Source organism: Penicillium atrosanguineum (genome assembly GCF_028827265.1).
Source record: "Penicillium atrosanguineum strain IBT 20685 chromosome Unknown utg000008l_segment0_segment0, whole genome shotgun sequence".
In the NCBI taxonomy this organism is placed as follows: domain Eukaryota; kingdom Fungi; phylum Ascomycota; class Eurotiomycetes; order Eurotiales; family Aspergillaceae; genus Penicillium; species Penicillium atrosanguineum.
Genome location: NW_026623140.1, coordinates 3,171,424 through 3,189,590, shown reverse-complemented (window position 1 = coordinate 3,189,590; position 18,167 = coordinate 3,171,424). Strand labels below are relative to the sequence as shown.

The window sequence follows — 18,167 nt, the reverse complement described above, 5'->3', positions numbered from 1 at the left end:
TTTACGGTTGCGCGGTGACTGCTACCATCTAATGATACGTTTGGTATTTTGGTAATATTTTTTTTCCACACTGAATTCGCTGTGTTCAGATGTTCTAGTAGTTCTACGAGTCGAGATAGTAATGAGGGACGTAGGCTCCGTGCAGCACGACGTAAGGTAGGTTCAGATTCGAACCTATCGATAGCCAGAGGAGAATACTCATTTTACTAGAGAAACTGCTGAAGACAATTGCGAGGCAGACAGGTTGATCCTGGAATATCCGATTTGTATAGGTGCGTACATAACTCATCACACTTTTTAGCCAGCCCAATAACATGATAACATGAGCCGACTCCATCACGATCTACCTCTCTACCAGACACAGTAACATCAAGTATCGATAATGCACACGGCGGAGGACAGAATGACAGACAGGGGGCCCCCAAATGAAACCCCATCTTCCCACAAAATGACACACCGGACCTTGACACCATGAGCTACCCTAGGTAGGGCGGAGACAGGAAAAACAGTAGAAAAAAAAAGAAAACCTTGGGAGAATTGGTGGATTTAATACAGACCGCATCGACAGGGAGCAGTAGTAGCAAGATGGAAAAAATAAAAAATAAAAGTAGGGGGAAAAAGCGAAAACGTTAAATGGAGGAGGAAAACACACAGACACAGTCCCAAGCCAGCCAAAGCTCCCAGAAGAGAGTAGAGATTACACAGATGTTGAGGAAAGAAAGATGAAGAGAAATTTGGGTTTCGTTTATCCTGTCGACCGGTCGACTAGACATCGCCCTGGTGAGCGTGGAAGATAAAAACGAAACCCTTGTTCAAATCACCCGCAAATGCAACGCCATATGTGTTTGTGTGTGGCGGGGAGAATAAATGGAATATAAGTGAACCTCCCCGACTTTGTCACTTTAGTGGGTGTAGTTGTTGCCCCAGCCACCACGAGTGTTGCCGCCGTAGTAGTTGCTGAAGCCAGCGCCGTAGCCACCGTAGCCGGAGGCCTGGTGAGTCTGCGAAGCCGCACCCTGGTGATTACCAAGACCGCCAAGGCCACCGTACTGGGGGTTCAGCTGGGGGTAAGCACCGAAGCTCTGCTGGCCCTGCTGACCCTGCAGCGGAGGCAGACCGGTCTGGGCCTGAGGCTGGCCAGGGATGCTGTTAGAGGCAGATCCAGGGCGGTTCTGGGCGAGAGAGGGGCTAGGGCCACCAGTCTTGGAAGCTTCGAACCCCTTGGTCTCTTCAGCGGTCACGGGGGGCTGTCCAGCGGCGGGAGGGTTCTGGCCGAAACCGGTCTGGGAGCGACCAAAGACATCGGACATACCAGAGCTGAAAGTGGCGGTGCCAGTGGCGGACTGCTGGCTTTCAGAGGGCTGGGCGGAGCCGGTACGGCCGTAGACGGAGTCACGACCAGGCATGGCGCCTTGGTTGAAGCTGCCGGCGTTGGCGGGGGCAGAGTGATCATAGAAGCCTTGGGGTTGACCGTACATACCACCCTTGCCGCCGTAGGGGCCGTACTGCTGGCCACCGTAACCGTACTGAGAGGCATGGGGCATGCCGTAGTGCTGCTGCTGCTGCTGCTGCTGCTGCTGCTGCTGCTGCTCCTGGTCGTAGCGGCGAGCGTCATCATACATTCCACGGTTCCGGCCGTAGTTATGCTGGTTCATCTGCTGCATGTACGAAGCATACTGGGGGTTGGAGTAATAGGGATAGCCACCGTAGCCGTAGGCGTGCTGGCTCTGGCCAGGCATGTGCTGAGCGGCCGGAGTTGCGGTGGCACCAGGCAGAGTCGGGTTGGGGGTGTTCTGGCCGCTGTTGTTGGCATCGACAGGGCCGTAGCGGCTGGGAGGCTGAGTAGTGGGGACCTGGGGTTGAGCCTCAGCGGCAGACACACCGAAGCTACCGGCAGCGCGGGGCCCAGCACCAGCATCCTGGCTCTGGCCGTAGTTGCCGTAGTTGTAGTAGGGGAAACGCTGCTGGTCGGCTGCGTAGAAGGGAGAGAAGTCGCCGCTAGTGGTGGCAGTGGGCTGAGCCGGAGTCTGGTTGGCGAAGGGCTCCTGGATCTGCTGCTGAGGCTGGCTAACTTGCTGGGTGAAGGGATCGAAGGGCTTCTGGGGCTCGCCGTAGCGGGCAAAGTCGGTGAAGGACTCGGCAGCGGAAGCCTGGGGGACCGGGGGCAAACCGGGGGCGGGACGAGCAGCACCGGTCTCGGAAACACCCTGGTGGGAGGGAGGAAGTGAAGCACGAGGGGCGACAGGAGAGTGCTGAGGAGGTTGGGCACGGGTCTCGGCCTGCTCACGGTTCTCATCAATGTCCACAGCATCACCGTTCAATCCCATGCTGCCAAACTGCACGGCGGCACGGTCAACGGCATGGTTTCCAGGCATAACGACGGCTTGCTGCTGCTCCATAACACGGCGCTGGAAGCCAGGAGCACGGGTGCCCTGCTTCAGAGCACTGCCGGGGAGACCAGACGAGGCCACGCGCGAAGGAGTAGCATTGGCAGCCGCGGCGGGGTCGAAAGCACTGCCAACGGTGCTGGCAGCGGTGGCCGTAGGAGCAGGAGCGGAAACATCGGGAATTTGCTCGAGGTTGATCTCGGTCAGGTCGTCGGCGGCCGGGGGCTTAGCAGTGGCTTGAGGAATAACGGGGGCAACAGGTTCGGTGGGTTTCGCAACGGGAGTCTTCTGAGGGGCGGCGGGGGCGGGGACGGCTTCGGGGGCCTTCTGCTCAGTCGTAGGCTCGGCAGGCTTCTGGGATACAAGCGCAGGAGCGGCCTGAGGAGGCTTCTTTTGAGGAGGAGGCGGCGGGGGTTTGGCGAAGAGACTCGCCCATCCCTTCTTTGTGCCCTCGGGGATCACACTGGCCTTGGGCTCGGCTGACTCCGACTCCGCTCCAGCTGTGGGCACACTTTCAACCTCCTCTGGCGCTTGAGTTGTAACAGGCTCGGGCACTGCAGCAGCCACCGGGGTCTCTGTAGTACCAGCTGCCGCACGGGTTCCGTTCGTATGAGTTGTAGCCCGGCCGCCGCGACCACCACGACCCCGGTCTCCGCGGGCACGTCCACGGCCTTCGAATCCACCACGACCGCGAGCTCCTCGAGCGGAAGCCGCAATCGACTCGGTCGGGGTGCTCTGAACTTCCTTCGCCTTAGGCTTAGTCCGGTCTGCAGCCGTCTTCTTCTTGACCTCTCCCCACTGCGATACATTGCCTGTAACGAACAGAACAGTCAGTAACAACGCTTGAATATTAGATCCCGGACCGGTAGGTTGTAAGGGATTGATGGGAATCTACCTTCAGTAATGCGCTCAATGGCTTCCTCGAGTTCACCGTTTGAGTCCTCGAGAGCAAAAACGAGATCTTCGTCCTTCCAGTCGGGGAACAATTCCTTAAGGGTGGGCAAGGTGTCCGAGTATTTTTTCTTCATTTCTCCAATTTCGCCCTCTTCAAAAGATGAGAGGTCTGAGTTATCGGCTGCGGATCTGCTGTTTCCACCACGGCCACCTCTGGAGCTGAAACCGCCGCGACCACCGCGAGCGGATACTCTGCCTCGTGCAGAACGGCTTTGAACTTCGGACATGGCGTCTGAGTGATGTGTGAGATGAAAGAATTCGGAATTGGGAAGGAGGTCACGATGGCGTCGCAAGGGTTGTAGGGGTGGAAGGATCTGAGGAGACTAGAGATTGGATGCACCCTCGCAAATGAGGAACAGCACCAGGACCACAGGCACGGGGCCAAGATCAGATATCCAGAAAGGACGTTAAAAGGGAGGAGAGGTTGAGGATGTGAATGGAGGAGGACTGAAAGCTCGGGAGATCCAAAGTTCTGATGTGTTGCTCCCAGTCGCAGCTAGTCTTGGCACTGCCCGGCTTTTTAGCGAGTGGCGCCCATTGGTGTTGCGGCTCGAGATTCGCTTTCCTTTGATATTCTTTGTATTCTAGTGTCCGGTAGAGACAGAATTGCGTCTACTTCTATTTCATCGAGGCTGGCCCTCTCCTACTCTCTCGCTCCTCTCGCTCCTCCCTTTGTGCTCTTTCTCTGTGTGTGGTCTGCTCGTCATCAACTTTGGGCCACTGTTCCCTCACCGCCCACCCCTCGCGGCGATCTCCCCTTCTCCTGCAGTCAATGTCTCTTTTGGTTACCCTGGGACTCACCGACATCACATCATGAAGGGCAGCTCAATCTTCCAATTTAAAGGATGGCCCAAAATCCACCAGCCGCTACCACGTACTCCGCGTGAATCCCAGCAGCTCCTCAACGCTCTCACCTCCTCCTTTCGCCGTCAACTCGACCATGCATACCCGGCATCCCATGTCCCCAACCACAAAGGGGATCGACAGTTGTTGAATACCGAGTCTTCGGCGCATGCGACGGACAAGCATCTGCATGATATTCTGGACAGCCCTTTGTTTCGACTTGTGCCTCAAAAACTCCCGCCCGTTGATCGGCCGAGCGATGAGAAGATACGAATGGCAGAAACACCCATGGTTGTATTTGATGAGCTTGTAGCTTCTGGTTCAGTCACTGTACCAGCTGCCGTCGCCTGCTTGAAATCCCAACTTCTCCTTGCGCGATCACCTGATGATCACGGAGTCAGCGAGGCCATGGACGCCTCAAAAGCCGCTTCCAAGGTAGTAAAATGGGTTTGGGCTACGGACGACGATTCTAGACTGGCATCTTTGCAATCGCGGGCCTTTACCGGCGCTTTGACCAAGTTCATGGCTGCTGAGGGCATTCATAGCACCACCGCATTGGATTGGCTGCGACTGTTAATTAGTCAAAAAGTACCGGCCAGACAGGCTTTCACTCACCTCCTTGAAAATTTCCTGGATGCTGAGGTCCGGTACGGGCATGGTTTTGGCTCGGCTTTGGAGTTCTACTTGCAGGTATGCAAGTTGTGCATTGCATCTCCCCAAGCCAACGTGTCCGCCCGATCACTGCTGGTGGCAGCAGGTGCTCAACTTAACCGGATAGCCATGGACCGGAAGCCATCCGTTGAAAGTGTCTCAATCGACCTGTATGAACATTATATGGACGTTATCGCTACCTTCGCTTCAAATCGGTCACTACTCTTCAGCTCTGTGGCAGTCTGTCATCCCGCAAAGCCCGACCCACGACCTTTTATTCGCCTCGCGGAAACTTGCACGCCGAGCAAGTTCCAGAAATATAATGCAGTCAGGCAAGATGCCTTCCTTCGAATTGGGTGTGACGCTCTCCGCATACTCATGGTCGACCAAGATGACTACCGAAGTGCCACCAACCTGGCTCAGCAAATGCAAAATCTACTTCCCGATACAACCAAATCTACTGTGACCGAGACAACACGCAGCCACACCTCGCGGGATGAGGACTATCTACTCAGTCGTTTGGACTTAAACCTGACTTGATCGGCCACCTACAACGCTATGTTATGAACCTTCATCCATATCTGGTCTTGACTGCAAGGTCTAGGGCACGCCAGATCAAAAATCTTCATGTTTGCCTTTAGCGACATGTCATGAGATAACGAACAAACCTTCTTATACAGTTCCCTCTTCCACATTTCTTATGTACGGACTTCTCAGGAGTCTTGCCTTGCCACCTTCACCTCGAAAATACGAGAGATTATTTCTTCGAGGGACGATCCGTCCACATCTGACCGGGGCAGTGCGGTGCGATGACGAAAGTTGAATCAGGTACTCCGCACAGAGTTCTCCACTCTCATTGCGCCATCCGGATAATCATATCCTCCAGAGGGCTTCCTTGGCGTGCTTAGGTGTTTCGACGCTAGAGGGCAATTAGCCTGGAATTGCATGGAATATAGGCTCGAGAGTCGAGAGGCGCATTTTGTGGGGGTTTCTTTACATGGATTGGCCGCTGTGCGACAATAATGGGCGAATCGGCCCAGTCGTGATGAGATGAAACGGGTTAGCGTCACCCGCTGCTCTTAGTAAACGTCACTGCGCAACCTCACTTCGCACCTTTTCCTATACCAATCGACTCTATTACAGCTACTTGTTTCTTCTGTAAACCATCACCCTAGTCATCTCTCTTGTCGCAAAGACTTCGCGATCCTACTTGGTGAAAATCTTCTCCGCAAAGCACGTGCCAGCCCTGACATCATCGATACAATATGGCCAGCGAAAGCTTCCCCGTCCAAGGCACTCCCTCAGCTCCAGGTAAGTCTTCCGGTGGCATAAGATGTTTCTTTTGGGGTAATTGGTTGGGATCACCGAAACCTGGCCACTTTCTCTGAAAGGGCGCCGACATGGCCTTCGCTTGCATGAGACTGTATATGCTGACTAATCAATGACAGTTACGGCGCCGGTGGGCAGCGAGCAGGCAGAGCCAATCCACAGTGTATTGAACACCTCTCACACGGACAGTGAGCCAGTCACCCTCGAGAAGGCAAAGGCTGCCGCAGACACCGATAGCCTAGGAGCCTCCAGGGAACTGACGGGTGCACAGCCGCCAGTCGCAGATCACCCTCTCGGCGGTGTTGCAGCCTCAGAAGGCCAAGGTTCAGTGGAAGCAGCCGATGCAATCCCAATAGGACAGAAGAAGGAAGAACCAACCCCAGAATGGTCCAAGCCCGCACCAGAACCAAATATCGGTGAAAAGCGTGATATCAACTCAACTGCAGCTCCTATCGCGGCTTCTGTCTCCGATGATAAGGATGAGCCTGTCATCGAGAAGCCGGGTGAGCCGGATGCAAAAAAGCAAAAGACTGAGTCTGAACCTGTCAAAGAACCCACTCACCAACCTGCTAAGGATACCAATGGCACCGCGCCTGCCCCCGCTACTGGTGATACCAATGGAGAGCCGAAAAAGGCTGCACGACCGAAGAAGGAAAAGGTCAAGGATGCCGTGAAGAAGGTCATTCCAGGCGATGGAATCGGCAGCCGGACTCGCAGCCGAACCAAGCCGACTTGATTTACATGCACCAAAAATGACCAGCTGCTGCGCAGTTTTGACACCGATAATGTTGTATTAAGGTGTCTGTTTCTCGATCTTTACCAGCCGTGTCTCTGGTAAGGGACTTGAAGAAAGTCTTGATGGATTGTGACGGCTGGGATGGACATCTATGGAGCTATTCTGATCCGTATGATATATTCCAAAAGCGCCCTGAAATACTACAAATAATAGTCTGTTCCCTGTGTAAGAGCATGTATGCATCGATTGTCCATTAAACTACGAGCTAAAGGCTCTGCCCTAAATCGGGAACCATATTGAGAAGCGACGCCGATGATCGGGGCTGACTCACATCTTCGGGACGGAACAACTAACCCCGCTATCATCGGGGGACCTTATGTGCTCCCCGATAAAGCGCGATTCAACTGATCTGCTCTTTTACTTCTTCTTCATATACTTTCAATTGCTCAATCATCACAATGTCTTCCCAAAAGATTTGGCTGCGCGCCGAGACCAAGCCCGCTGAGGCTCGGTCTGCCCGTAAGTGCCCCGCCTACGGTCCATGACATTTTGTACTAGACCTTTGGAGGTCGAATTACTCACAACTTGAGTATGCAGTCACCCCTACTACCTGCAAGGCATTGATGGATGCCGGATATGACGTGACTGTCGAGCGTTCTACACAGCGTATCTTTGACGGTATGTACTCGATACTTTCCACATTTGCCACGCGGACCGGACCCTTTCTAACTTGAGACAGACGAGGAATTTGCCAAGGTTAGCTCCCACTTCATCGCCGTATTCCTACGACTGCTTGCCTTAACTCAATAATATAGATCGGTGCCCCTCTCGTCGAGGAGGGATCGTGGGTCAAAGATGCGCCCAAGGATGCTGTCATTCTGGGTCTGAAGGAGCTCCCCGAGGATGACTTCCCCCTCGAGCACGTCCACGTCACTTTCGCCCACTGTTACAAGCAACAAGGTGGCTGGGATCAGGTCTTGAGCCGCTGGCCCCGCGGAAAGGGTCTCCTGCTCGACCTTGAGTTCCTCACTGATGACTTTGGCCGCCGTGTTGCTGCCTTTGGTTTCTCTGCTGGTTACGCCGGTGCTGCCCTGGCTGTCAAGAACTGGGCTTGGCAATTGACTCACCCCAACGGCGAGGTTCTGCCTGGTGAGGTTCCATATGCCAACCAGGACCTCCTGATCAAGTCTGTGTCGGAGGCCGTTGAGGCTGGCAAGAAGGTTGCTGGCCATTACCCCCAAATCCTTGTCATTGGAGCTGTGAGTCATACCTTAGTTCTGAAAGCTTATGTTTTGTCAATGCTAATAGTGGTATAGCTGGGACGTTGCGGTAACGGCGCTGTGCAGCTGGCTAAGGATGTTGGCATTCCCGAGTCCAACATCATTCAGTGGGATATGGCCGAGACCAAGAAGGGTGGTCCCTTCAAGGAGATTGTCGAGTCCGACATCTTCGTAAACTGCATTTACTTGTCGGCTCCTATTCCCAAGTTCGTGACTGTCGAGTCCCTCTCCACCCCGGACCGTAAGCTGTCCGTTGTCTGCGATGTCAGCGCTGACACGTAAGTATCATCCGCGAAACATGCGCCATACATGAAGATTAAACCTTGTTCCCTATAGTACCAACCCCAACAACCCCATCCCCATCTACGACATCACCACCGTCTTCGACAAGCCAACCGTCCCCGTGACTCTCCCCGCTGGCTTCCAGAACCCTCCCCTCAGTGTTATCAGCATTGACCACCTGCCGTCTCTGATGCCACGTGAGAGCTCCGAGCAGTTCAGCGAGGCTCTCTTGCCCAGTCTCCTCCAGCTGAAGGATCGCCAAACCGCCCGGGTGTGGAAGCAGGCCGAGGAGCTGTTCAACGAGAAGGTGGCTACTCTGCCCGAGTGGCTGCGCCCTTAGATAATAAGTATGAAGATCTATGACTTGATGGAACATTGATAGAATATCCCGTTGGATTCGGAACAAGAGGATTATTAAAAGCAAGAGTCGCATGTTGAGTAGTATATCTCGGGACACTGGTCTCGATGACTTGCTCGAGGCAAAATTTATTGACATTGACTTGTCCAATTTTGTATATCCCTATTGTTCCTCGTATGTCTTTTAGTCGCAGAGTCCTAAGTCTCCATCTATAAATGTAAATAAAATAAGTGGCAATGTCTATACGCATGTATGTATATGTGCTATTCGTAGTAGTGACTCCGGTTCTTCTAGGGGCTGTGACAACCTTGGAAGCTAGCAGAGTCTAAAAAAGGAGGAGCTGGTTCACCATAGTCAGTAGCCTCGCATGTGCATGTCCAGGTGAGATCTATCAAGGCTTTGTTCTCTAACGAATCTCGCTTTGAGATTCTTTGGGCAAAAGTAGATGGATTGTGCTAGCCGGATAAATTCTGTAGGCAGGATATACAGGGCGCGGGCCCCTCTAGGACACGAGACAGTTTTCCCCTGACCATAATCTCAAAAAGCCTTCCGGGCTCAAGAAGTTTACCCCAGATTGCTTCCACGGCTCTGTTAACTTCAAGCGCCATGCGGGGTATAGCTATATGACGGATATCCGAAGCATCCGTCACACGGAAATGGCTGGGGTGGGCGTGAGCCAAGGAGATTGCGACGACTGACACTCGGGATACCCAATCGCCTTCCACGAACCATGCAGGCTAGAGATCCAGCGGCATCGAATTGAGCCGACAGTGAGATCCGGAGTTTACCCCAAAGGGTGCCTAAGGACCGGATTGTGTTGCGACACCCCGTCTTCTCCGCATATGAACCCTTCGGTCCACTCTCCGTCCCCTCTTCCCCGGCCAAACCCGCTAAAACCAGCACAATTCTTCCCTCCTTAGCAGACACCGCGGTTTGCAATTCTCGTCGACTACCCTTGCATTGTTCACTTCTCTGGCGCTCTCCTCGTCGTCGTCGCAGCCAATCTGAGGATGGGGCGATGAAATCACGGAATTGATCTCGATATCTACCACCCACGCCACGCCACGTCCTCCGCAGAACTCCCCCCTCCCTCCCTCTATAACGCGCCTTGATGCAAGAAAGACCGACCACGGTCGCTGCATACGCGGCCGGAGCCTCGCTCGCCGCAGTCGCGCTATTCTACGTCTTCGGTCCAAATTACACGCTCGACGGCGATGAGTCCAATGACAGCAACCGCAAAAAGAGCATCGTGGGCCTATCAAACCTAGCCAATGACTGCTTCATCAACTCAGTGTTGCAAGCACTGGCAGGTCTGGGCGACCTGCGCGTCTATCTGATCCGTGAGCTGCACCGACGTGAGTTAGACGGAGCAGAGGTTTACCACGCGGTTCCAGGCCCGAACGAGCTATCGCGCGGCCAACGACCAGACAAAGAGCGGGGATTACAGCAAGGGCTTATTACAAGAGCGTTGAAAGAGATGCTGGATCGATTGAATGAGCGCCCCATCTCCAAGAAGACTATTTCGGCGCGCGGATTCATCCAGGCGCTGGAGTTTGCGTTCCGCACGCGCATCAGCCGGAATCAGCAGGACGCGCAGGAATTCTTACAAATTGTGCTGGAAAGACTATGTGACGAGTACCATGCGGGTGTACGAGCGAGACAGCGAGCAATCGCACTCGATAGCGCATCTGCTGGCTCCGGCGAAATGGGAGCCGTGTCTGAGAGCCCGTCGGAGGTGGAAGTGCGCATTGACGATGGATCTGAAAATGGATTACCGGCTATTATTGACACGAAATTGAAGGCGATTGACGATGAGCCGGGATTCCCATTCGAAGGAAAGTTGGAATCTCAGATCGTGTGTCAGTTTTGCCACTACGAGTATAAACCGAATCAGACGGCCTTTGTCAACCTCACGTTGCAGGTGCCGCAGAAAAGCTCTACGACGCTTAACAACTGTTTCGATGGACTGTTGAAGACAGAGTATATCGAAGATTTCCGCTGTGACCGCTGTCGGTTGATGCACGCCGGTGAATTCAAGAAGGCGGAGCGAGTCCGGGCGCGTTCCAAGAGCGAGCAGGAGCGGCTGGATCAAGAGATCACGCGAATCGGAGAAGCATTGAATACGGATCCTGAGAGTGAGCTGGAGGGAATCATTCTACCGCCGTCAGAACTTGCACCCAAGCGACGAATTGCCCGGCATATGCGCATCGTTTCATTCCCCAAGGTCATTGCGATTCATCTGTCACGGTCGATCTTCGATCGTAGCAGTTCAACCAAGAATGCGGCCAAGGTATCGTTCCCAGAACGATTGCCTCTGGGAGGCATTCTGAGCCAAACCTGGTACAAATTGTTAGCTATTGTCTGCCACAAGGGTAGTCACCACAGCGGCCACTACGAGTCCTTTCGTCGCAACCATCTGTACGCCCCATTCTCAACGCCAGAAGCCTTCAGCTCCTACGCACAGAGCCGTGTAAACAGTGTCAGCCCTTCAACTGCACCGAGTCCGCGATTGGCACCGCGCAGCAGCCCCGACCTAGACACGGGCGGGAGCAGCAGCATTTCAACCGCGACCTCGACCACCTCGCTCTCGAACACCTCGCCCACCTCCCAGCCCACGCCTTCCCTACCGCGTCCCTCCTTCCAAAGCAGTCAATCTCATTCCCGCTCCTCAACCCCTCAACCCACCGACTCAGATAGCAACAGCCCGACCCCGGACAGGGGCCGGTTCAGTACATCGTCTGCCCCGCGCCCCTCCCGAACCATTCCCCGCTCGTCCACCGAGACGGCGGGGGTAAGTGCGCGGCTTCGTCGTCGTCGCAAGCCGAATGATCGCTGGTGGCGCATTTCAGACGAGAAGATCAAAGAATGCAAGACTTCTGACGTGTTGGGCATGCAGAAAGAGGTCTACCTGCTGTTTTACGAGATTGAGCGACCCGACACAAGCCCCGCGGTGGCTGAAGGGCGCCTGTGACGCATCGAAGCGATCGTTTCTCTCATTCACGTAGAAAATCATGACCAGTATATAAAAAAAACCCCATGTATGGTACGTGCAGGGGGGTTGTGCGGCAATAGAGATAGAGATGGAATCATAGTTCGAATTTTGAATATAAACTCCATGAACCTGATTGATTGGCATCTCGGGGTCTGGCCGAGATTACTTTGACCGGGGCAATTGCTCGGCTTGATGTCAGGGCGGACCCGGTCAGGGTCGCGTCCATAGCTCCAGCCCAGGGAGTACCTTACTGTAAACCGGATTGTCGATCCTTAGGATCTAGTGGAACTCCCCAAATGGTCAAAGAAGCTGAACAGAACCGGATTGACACGTTCCAGTTAGGTAGCCGGGCATGACTGGTTTTTCGACGTGGACAGCGAGTTTTCAAATGCGGCCCGTGAAGCGTCGAAGAGCGGCGAACGGCCTCGAACCGCATTTGAATTCCTCGGTTCCCCGCCAGAGACGAACAAATTACGGAGTCGACGGGGCCGCGAGGGATCAATTCTTTACAGCTGCCGACGTCTTCGTAATAGCTTTATTCTATGATCTAGCTATGATCGCGGTCTATCCTTTCCCGGATAGATTTTCCGGACATTCCAACAACACCCCTTCGTGCTCCTTTCAAGCTGCCCAGTGCCCCGCGGCGGGGCAGCAAGAGTTATACAGCTCAAGAACGAAGCCGAACGGCAACGTAGATCGGGCCATTGCGGAGAGGACCGGAATGAATCGAGAGCTAGGGAGGACACATATAAGCTGTGTGTTTCCCTAGCCACTTCGATGATCTCATATCCAAAGTTTTCCCACCCTGAAATCACCGTGACCTCAACCAGCGCATTACTGGCTGTCCCGAGTCTCCACCACCCGGTGAGTACACTGCAAGTCCTCACCGATGACGCTTCTGCCCCTCCACCCAAACAGCTCCTCTGCTTTTTTGCCCCTCCTTATTTAACTCCCGCTTTCGTCGTCTCGGTAAAGCGCTAGCCTTTAATACTTCTACCATTGGACTGACCTCTTTTCCTCCCTTCTTTCTTTCATTCTACCAGAACTTCACACATCTTCATTATTATCATCATGGGTGTCCTCGAGAAGCTTAGCCGCAAGACCGGTGTCATCGTCGGTGACGACGTTCTCCGTCTCTTCGAGTACGCTCAGGAGAAGCAGTTCGCTATTCCCGCCATTGTATGTTTCCGTTCCTCTCCTCCCACCCTTGAAGCCCCCGTCAGCTAACCGCCTCTAGAATGTCACTTCCTCTTCCACTGTCGTCTCTGCCCTCGAGGCTGCTCGCGACCAGAAGTGCCCCATTGTCCTGCAGATGTCCCAGGGTGGTGCCGCCTACTTCGCCGGTAAGGGTGTTAGCAACGACGGCCAGGCTGCCTCCATTGCTGGTGCCGTTGCTGCTGCCCACTATATCCGCAGCGTGGCTCCCATCTACGGTATCCCCGTCATCCTTCACACCGACCACTGCGCCAAGAAGCTCCTGCCTTGGCTCGATGGCATGATGGATGCCGATGAGGCCTACTACAAGCTCCACGGCGAGCCCCTCTTCTCCTCTCACATGATTGATCTCTCCGAGGAGGAGGTCGACTACAACATCAACACCACCGCTGCCTACCTCAAGCGCGCTGCCCCCATGAAGCAGTGGCTCGAGATGGAGATCGGTATCACCGGTGGTGAGGAGGACGGTGTCAACAACGAAGACGTTGACAACAACTCCCTCTACACCCAGCCCGAGGACATCCTCGCCATCCACAACGCCCTCTCCAAGATCTCCCCCTACTTCTCCATCGCCGCTGGCTTCGGTAACGTCCACGGTGTCTACAAGCCCGGCAACGTCAAGCTCCACCCCGAGCTTCTGTCCAAGCACCAGAAGTACGTCCAGGAGCAGACCAAGTCCTCCAAGGACAAGCCCGTCTTCTTCGTCTTCCACGGTGGCTCCGGCTCTTCCAAGGAGGAGTACAAGGAGGCCATCAGCTACGGTGTCGTCAAGGTCAACGTCGACACCGATATGCAGTACGCTTACCTGAGCGGTGTCCGTGACTTCATCCAGAAGAACAAGGACTACCTCCAGTCCATGGTTGGCAACCCCAACGGTGCTGATAAGCCCAACAAGAAGTTCTTCGACCCCCGCGTCTGGGTCCGTGAGGGTGAGAAGACCATGAGCAAGCGCACCCAGGTCGCTCTCGAGGACTTCAACACCTCCGGCCAGTTGTAAATTGCTGGTTGATTGTTTCTTCTCTTTCTGATACTTTCATACTTCCACACCGAAAAATAGTTTGGGCGCGCCCGGGGACGTGGCGCACTGGTTGTATGTAGCGATGAATTTCGACACGTTGTAATGAAATGTCTATATCCATTTACTGGGAAAAAAGAATGCATTAAAATTTTTCCAAGGCCATTTGTGTGAATTTCAAAAGGGATTCGTACGTGTGTACCCGAGGTAACCAGGTTTCGAGGTAGTAGGTCAATAGACGGCTGCACTGGCTTGCGCTAAGTCGAACCTTACTGGAGGCGGAGTCCATGTGATCCTGTCAGTTTCTCCATCCGCCTGGGGCCCGGTGGGTTGGTGAGGAATGCATCGCTATGTAGAGGGTTTCTGTGAGACATGCAGCGCAGATGCAATGGCATCAGCAAAACCGACCGAGACTACATCTAGTATACCGTCCATTGTGACGCAATCAGGAGGGGCAGTTGGTGCCTTGTCGCCTTAACGACAGGGCGTGATTTTAATGATACCTGAGGCACCACTTCCTGAAAACCTCCAAATCCTCCAAATCGGCTTTCCTAAACATCCTCTCACTGTGTAGGTACGAGTGGACGGTGGAACAAAACTAATTTCCAGAAGTGTGACACTGTGACCCGAGTTCTATGTGAACCAGACCCCCCCGATGTTCCAGATTGTCCCCCATCGGTCGCCTGATTGGTTTTCCACCTGTTCGAAAGCGACGGTCTGCCAATGATACCAGTTCTCATGGGGCAGCTGGAGAGCCAAACGTGTCGCAACGCCACCAGGAACACAGATTGATTTGGCTGATTAGGGGCCTTGACTGTTGACGCACTACGCGAAAAGTCAACTCCAAAGCAGATCGGCAAGGCCGCTTGATCCTTCTAATAATAACCACGTCTGGACCCTCGGTGCCCGTCAGAGCCCACTTTTCTGTACATTCTCAAGCCTCTTGTCTCACTTGGCACTTTATTTTTCTGTCTCTTTTCCTTCTCTACTCCCCACAGTTCGTTGCAACCTCTTTTCCATCTCGCCTCATGCCGACTCGTCTCTCGTTAATCTTGTGATTCAACCGGACATGGATCCGCGCAGCTTGCAGCTCCGCAACGACGGAACTGACCAGTTCCTCAAGCTTATCGCGGATCCCTTTCAATCTGCTGTATGTTGAGCCTCTTCAAAGACGGTACTGAAGCTGACAACCCTCCAGTTTACAGTGAGCGCTCTGTGGGCCTCCCTAGGTACCTCCATCGGCATCTCCATCCTCCTCGCCGTAGCTTTCTCCCTCTTTCGTCCCCGTCACTCGCTCGTCTATGCCCCTAAGGTCAAGCATGCCGATCAAAAACACGCCCCGCCCCCGGTGGGCAAGGGCTTCTTCGCCTGGCTCAAGCCTGTCATCAAAACTCGCGAGGCGCAGTTGGTCGACACTGTCGGCTTGGATGCGGCCATTTTCCTTCGCTTCACCAAGATGCTGCGTAACATCTTTATCTTCATCAGTATCATTGGCTGTCTGGTCATGATCCCGATCAACATCTCCGAGAGTCAGAAAAATGATGATTCCTCGGCCTTGTCCGCACTTACGACCATGACGCCTCTCTACGTGAATGCCAAGGCTATTTGGAGTCAGGTCGCGTGCGCCTGGGCCTTTGATGCCATCATTGCATATTTCCTCTGGAGAAATTACCGCGCGGTGCGAACACTACGGAGACAGTATTATCAAAGCAGTGATTATCAGCGAAGTCTGCATGCGCGGACTCTCATGATTACCGATATCCCCCAGCCAGACCGGTCCGACGAAGGTATTCTGCGAATCACCGACGAAGTCAACCCGACCGCCGCCCTCCCCCGTGCAGCTATCGGACGCAATGTCAGAGATTTGCCCCGGGTCATCAAAGAGCACGAGGAGCATGTGCGTCAGTTGGAGTCGGTACTCGCAAAATATCTCAGACGCCCGGACCAGCTGCCTGCAAAACGGCCAATGATGCGCCCACCTCGAAGTCAGCGCAGCAAGCACCCCGATGGAAAGGTGGACACTATTGATTACCTAACAGTGCGCATCCGCGTACTGGAGGAGGAAATCAAGCATGGTCGGGCGTCGATTGACCGAAGAAACGCTATGCCTTATGGGTTTGCAAGCTGGGAGAACATCCAGCATGCCCACGCCGTGGCGTGGACTGCGCGCCGGAAACACCCCAAGGGCACTACGATCGCTCTTGCTCCGCGCCCTAGCGATCTCATTTGGGAGAACTTGCATCTTTCCAAGCAATCGCGCAAATGGAAGCGATTCACCAACACTCTCTGGGTAACCCTGCTGACTGTGGTGTGGATCGTCCCTAACGCGCTCATTGCGGTTTTCTTGGCCAACTTGAACAACCTGGGCAAAGTCTGGCCTAAGTTTATGACTTCGCTCGAGGCCCATCCCGACGTCTGGGCTGCGGTTCAGGGTATTGCTTCACCTGCCATCACTTCGCTTGTGTATCTGCTGCTCCCGATTATTTTCCGACGTCTATCAATTCAGGCTGGTAGTAAGACCAAGACTTCTCGAGAACGCCATGTCTTGGGCCAGTTGTATGCATTCTTCGTCTTTAACAATCTAATCGTCTTCTCGCTCTTCTCTGCTGCGTGGACTTTCGTCTCGAATGTGATTGACAAGACCAACCATGACGAGAATGCTTGGCAGGCTATTGTGGACAGTCAACTCTATAGTCAGCTGATGAGTGCTCTGTGCACTATCTCGCCTTTCTGGATCACTTGGCTTCTTCAGCGGAACCTCGGTGCGGCCATTGATCTTGTACAGATGGTCACCTTGGTTTGGGTCTGGTTTGCCAAGACCTTCCTCTCGCCCACTCCTCGACAGTCTATCGAGTGGACAGCGCCTCCTCCGTTCGATTACGCCAGTTACTACAACTACTTCCTATTCTACGCTACAGTTGCCTTGTGTTTTGCCACTCTGCAGCCCATTGTGCTTCCAGTGACTGCTCTGTACTTCGGCATTGACGCTATCTTGAAGAAATACATGCTTATGTATGTCTTTGTGACCAAGAACGAGTCTGCCGGTGCTTTCTGGCGCGTTCTGTTCAACCGAATGATCTTCGCGACCATTCTTGCCAACGTCATCGTTGCTCTGGTTGCCAGGGCGAGAGCCAATTGGACACTGGTGTTTTGCATCGTTCCACTGCCGTTCCTGATGCTGTGTTTCAAGTGGTATTGCTCGAGGACCTTCGATGCTGACATCGACTACTATAACCGCGCCGATCTTTCTGATGCCGAGGCTCTTGGCGTGTCTAATTCTGGCAAGAAGGCCGCCGACCGTCTGAACTCCAAGTTCGGCCACCCGGCCCTCTACAAGAAGCTCACGACCCCTATGGTTCATGCCAAGGCCGCGGAGGCATTGAAGCAGATCTACCAGGGCCGTCTTGACCATGGCGACATGGCAGGCGAGTACTCAGACATTGCCATGAACCCAATGTTAGCCTCCCAGCCTGGCAAGGCCGAGCCGGCACCATTCGAAGTCGTGCCCGAAAACCACCTAGATTTTTCCTACTTCAAGAACCGCGCCGACTTCCGCGACGAGTTTGGCGGAGGAATCTACGGCCGCCCGGAAGATCTCATGACCGAGCGCTCGCACACCCCCCGCAGCCACCTAGGAGGCGAGTGGTCACCGAGCTCATCTCGAGCCTCCTCTCCCGCCCCCTCTCTTCCCTCAATGTCCGGCCTCAAGATGAACGAAGGCCACATAGACCCCTACATCGATCCCGACGCCCCCCTTATCCACCCAGCCTTCCGCGTCCCCATCTCAAGAGGAAACAGCGAAGGCCCAATTGGACATGGTCTCTACCAAACCGACGAAGCCGAAACTGGACTTCTGAGCTCCGCGCAAGTTCCGGCACATACGGACACGACTCCAATCGGCCGCTGGAATACTGGTGGATACGGCCCTGTCGAGCAGGACGACGATCCATACAATACCTCGTACGAGCACTATCGGGCCCCGCGGTAGGCTGCATTCCTTTGAGATCTTGTGCATATACATACTACTTTTGATATGGCGGATCGGCCTTTGGGATTGCGGGGCGATTACGAGATTACGATTTTTGAAGTTTTTGATCCTTTGCATCGAGCGGCATTTCGGATGTA

At 54.1% G+C, this 18,167-nt stretch overlaps 7 protein-coding genes across 7 annotated transcripts; 6 read left to right on the top strand and 1 right to left on the bottom strand.

Annotated features, from left to right (window-relative positions):
* Nucleotides 1–902: 902 nt before the first annotated feature.
* Nucleotides 903–3,568, bottom strand: N7443_010736 (putative RNAPII degradation factor Def1; the record flags this gene model as incomplete). The annotated part of the gene is made up of 2 exons (XM_056890792.1): nt 903–3,199; nt 3,283–3,568. The coding sequence occupies 2 exons, from the start codon at nt 3,566–3,568 to the stop codon at nt 903–905; spliced, it is 2,583 nt and encodes an 860-aa protein (XP_056737283.1).
* Nucleotides 3,569–4,154: 586 nt separating this feature from the next.
* Nucleotides 4,155–5,375, top strand: N7443_010735 (uncharacterized protein; the record flags this gene model as incomplete). Its single annotated transcript, XM_056890791.1, has 1 exon — nt 4,155–5,375. The coding sequence occupies one exon, from the start codon at nt 4,155–4,157 to the stop codon at nt 5,373–5,375; it is 1,221 nt and encodes a 406-aa protein (XP_056737282.1).
* Nucleotides 5,376–6,100: 725 nt separating this feature from the next.
* N7443_010734 (uncharacterized protein) lies at nt 6,101–6,900 on the top strand (the record flags this gene model as incomplete). Its single annotated transcript, XM_056890790.1, has 2 exons — nt 6,101–6,146; nt 6,284–6,900. 2 exons carry the CDS (start codon nt 6,101–6,103, stop codon nt 6,898–6,900), a joined length of 663 nt encoding a protein of 220 aa, XP_056737281.1.
* Nucleotides 6,901–7,358: 458 nt separating this feature from the next.
* On the top strand, nt 7,359–8,802 carry lys1 (saccharopine dehydrogenase (NAD+, L-lysine-forming); the record flags this gene model as incomplete). Its single annotated transcript, XM_056890789.1, has 6 exons — nt 7,359–7,419; nt 7,498–7,578; nt 7,640–7,656; nt 7,716–8,159; nt 8,217–8,458; nt 8,517–8,802. 6 exons carry the CDS (start codon nt 7,359–7,361, stop codon nt 8,800–8,802), a joined length of 1,131 nt encoding a protein of 376 aa, XP_056737280.1.
* Nucleotides 8,803–9,931: 1,129 nt separating this feature from the next.
* N7443_010732 (putative ubiquitin C-terminal hydrolase) lies at nt 9,932–11,791 on the top strand (the record flags this gene model as incomplete). Its single annotated transcript, XM_056890788.1, has 1 exon — nt 9,932–11,791. The coding sequence occupies one exon, from the start codon at nt 9,932–9,934 to the stop codon at nt 11,789–11,791; it is 1,860 nt and encodes a 619-aa protein (XP_056737279.1).
* A 1,092-nt stretch (nt 11,792–12,883) lies between these two features.
* On the top strand, nt 12,884–14,024 carry N7443_010731 (fructose-bisphosphate aldolase FBA1; the record flags this gene model as incomplete). The annotated part of the gene is made up of 2 exons (XM_056890787.1): nt 12,884–12,991; nt 13,050–14,024. The coding sequence occupies 2 exons, from the start codon at nt 12,884–12,886 to the stop codon at nt 14,022–14,024; spliced, it is 1,083 nt and encodes a 360-aa protein (XP_056737278.1).
* A 1,087-nt stretch (nt 14,025–15,111) lies between these two features.
* Nucleotides 15,112–18,030, top strand: N7443_010730 (putative DUF221 domain protein; the record flags this gene model as incomplete). The annotated part of the gene is made up of 2 exons (XM_056890786.1): nt 15,112–15,192; nt 15,241–18,030. The coding sequence occupies 2 exons, from the start codon at nt 15,112–15,114 to the stop codon at nt 18,028–18,030; spliced, it is 2,871 nt and encodes a 956-aa protein (XP_056737277.1).
* Nucleotides 18,031–18,167: the final 137 nt, after the last annotated feature.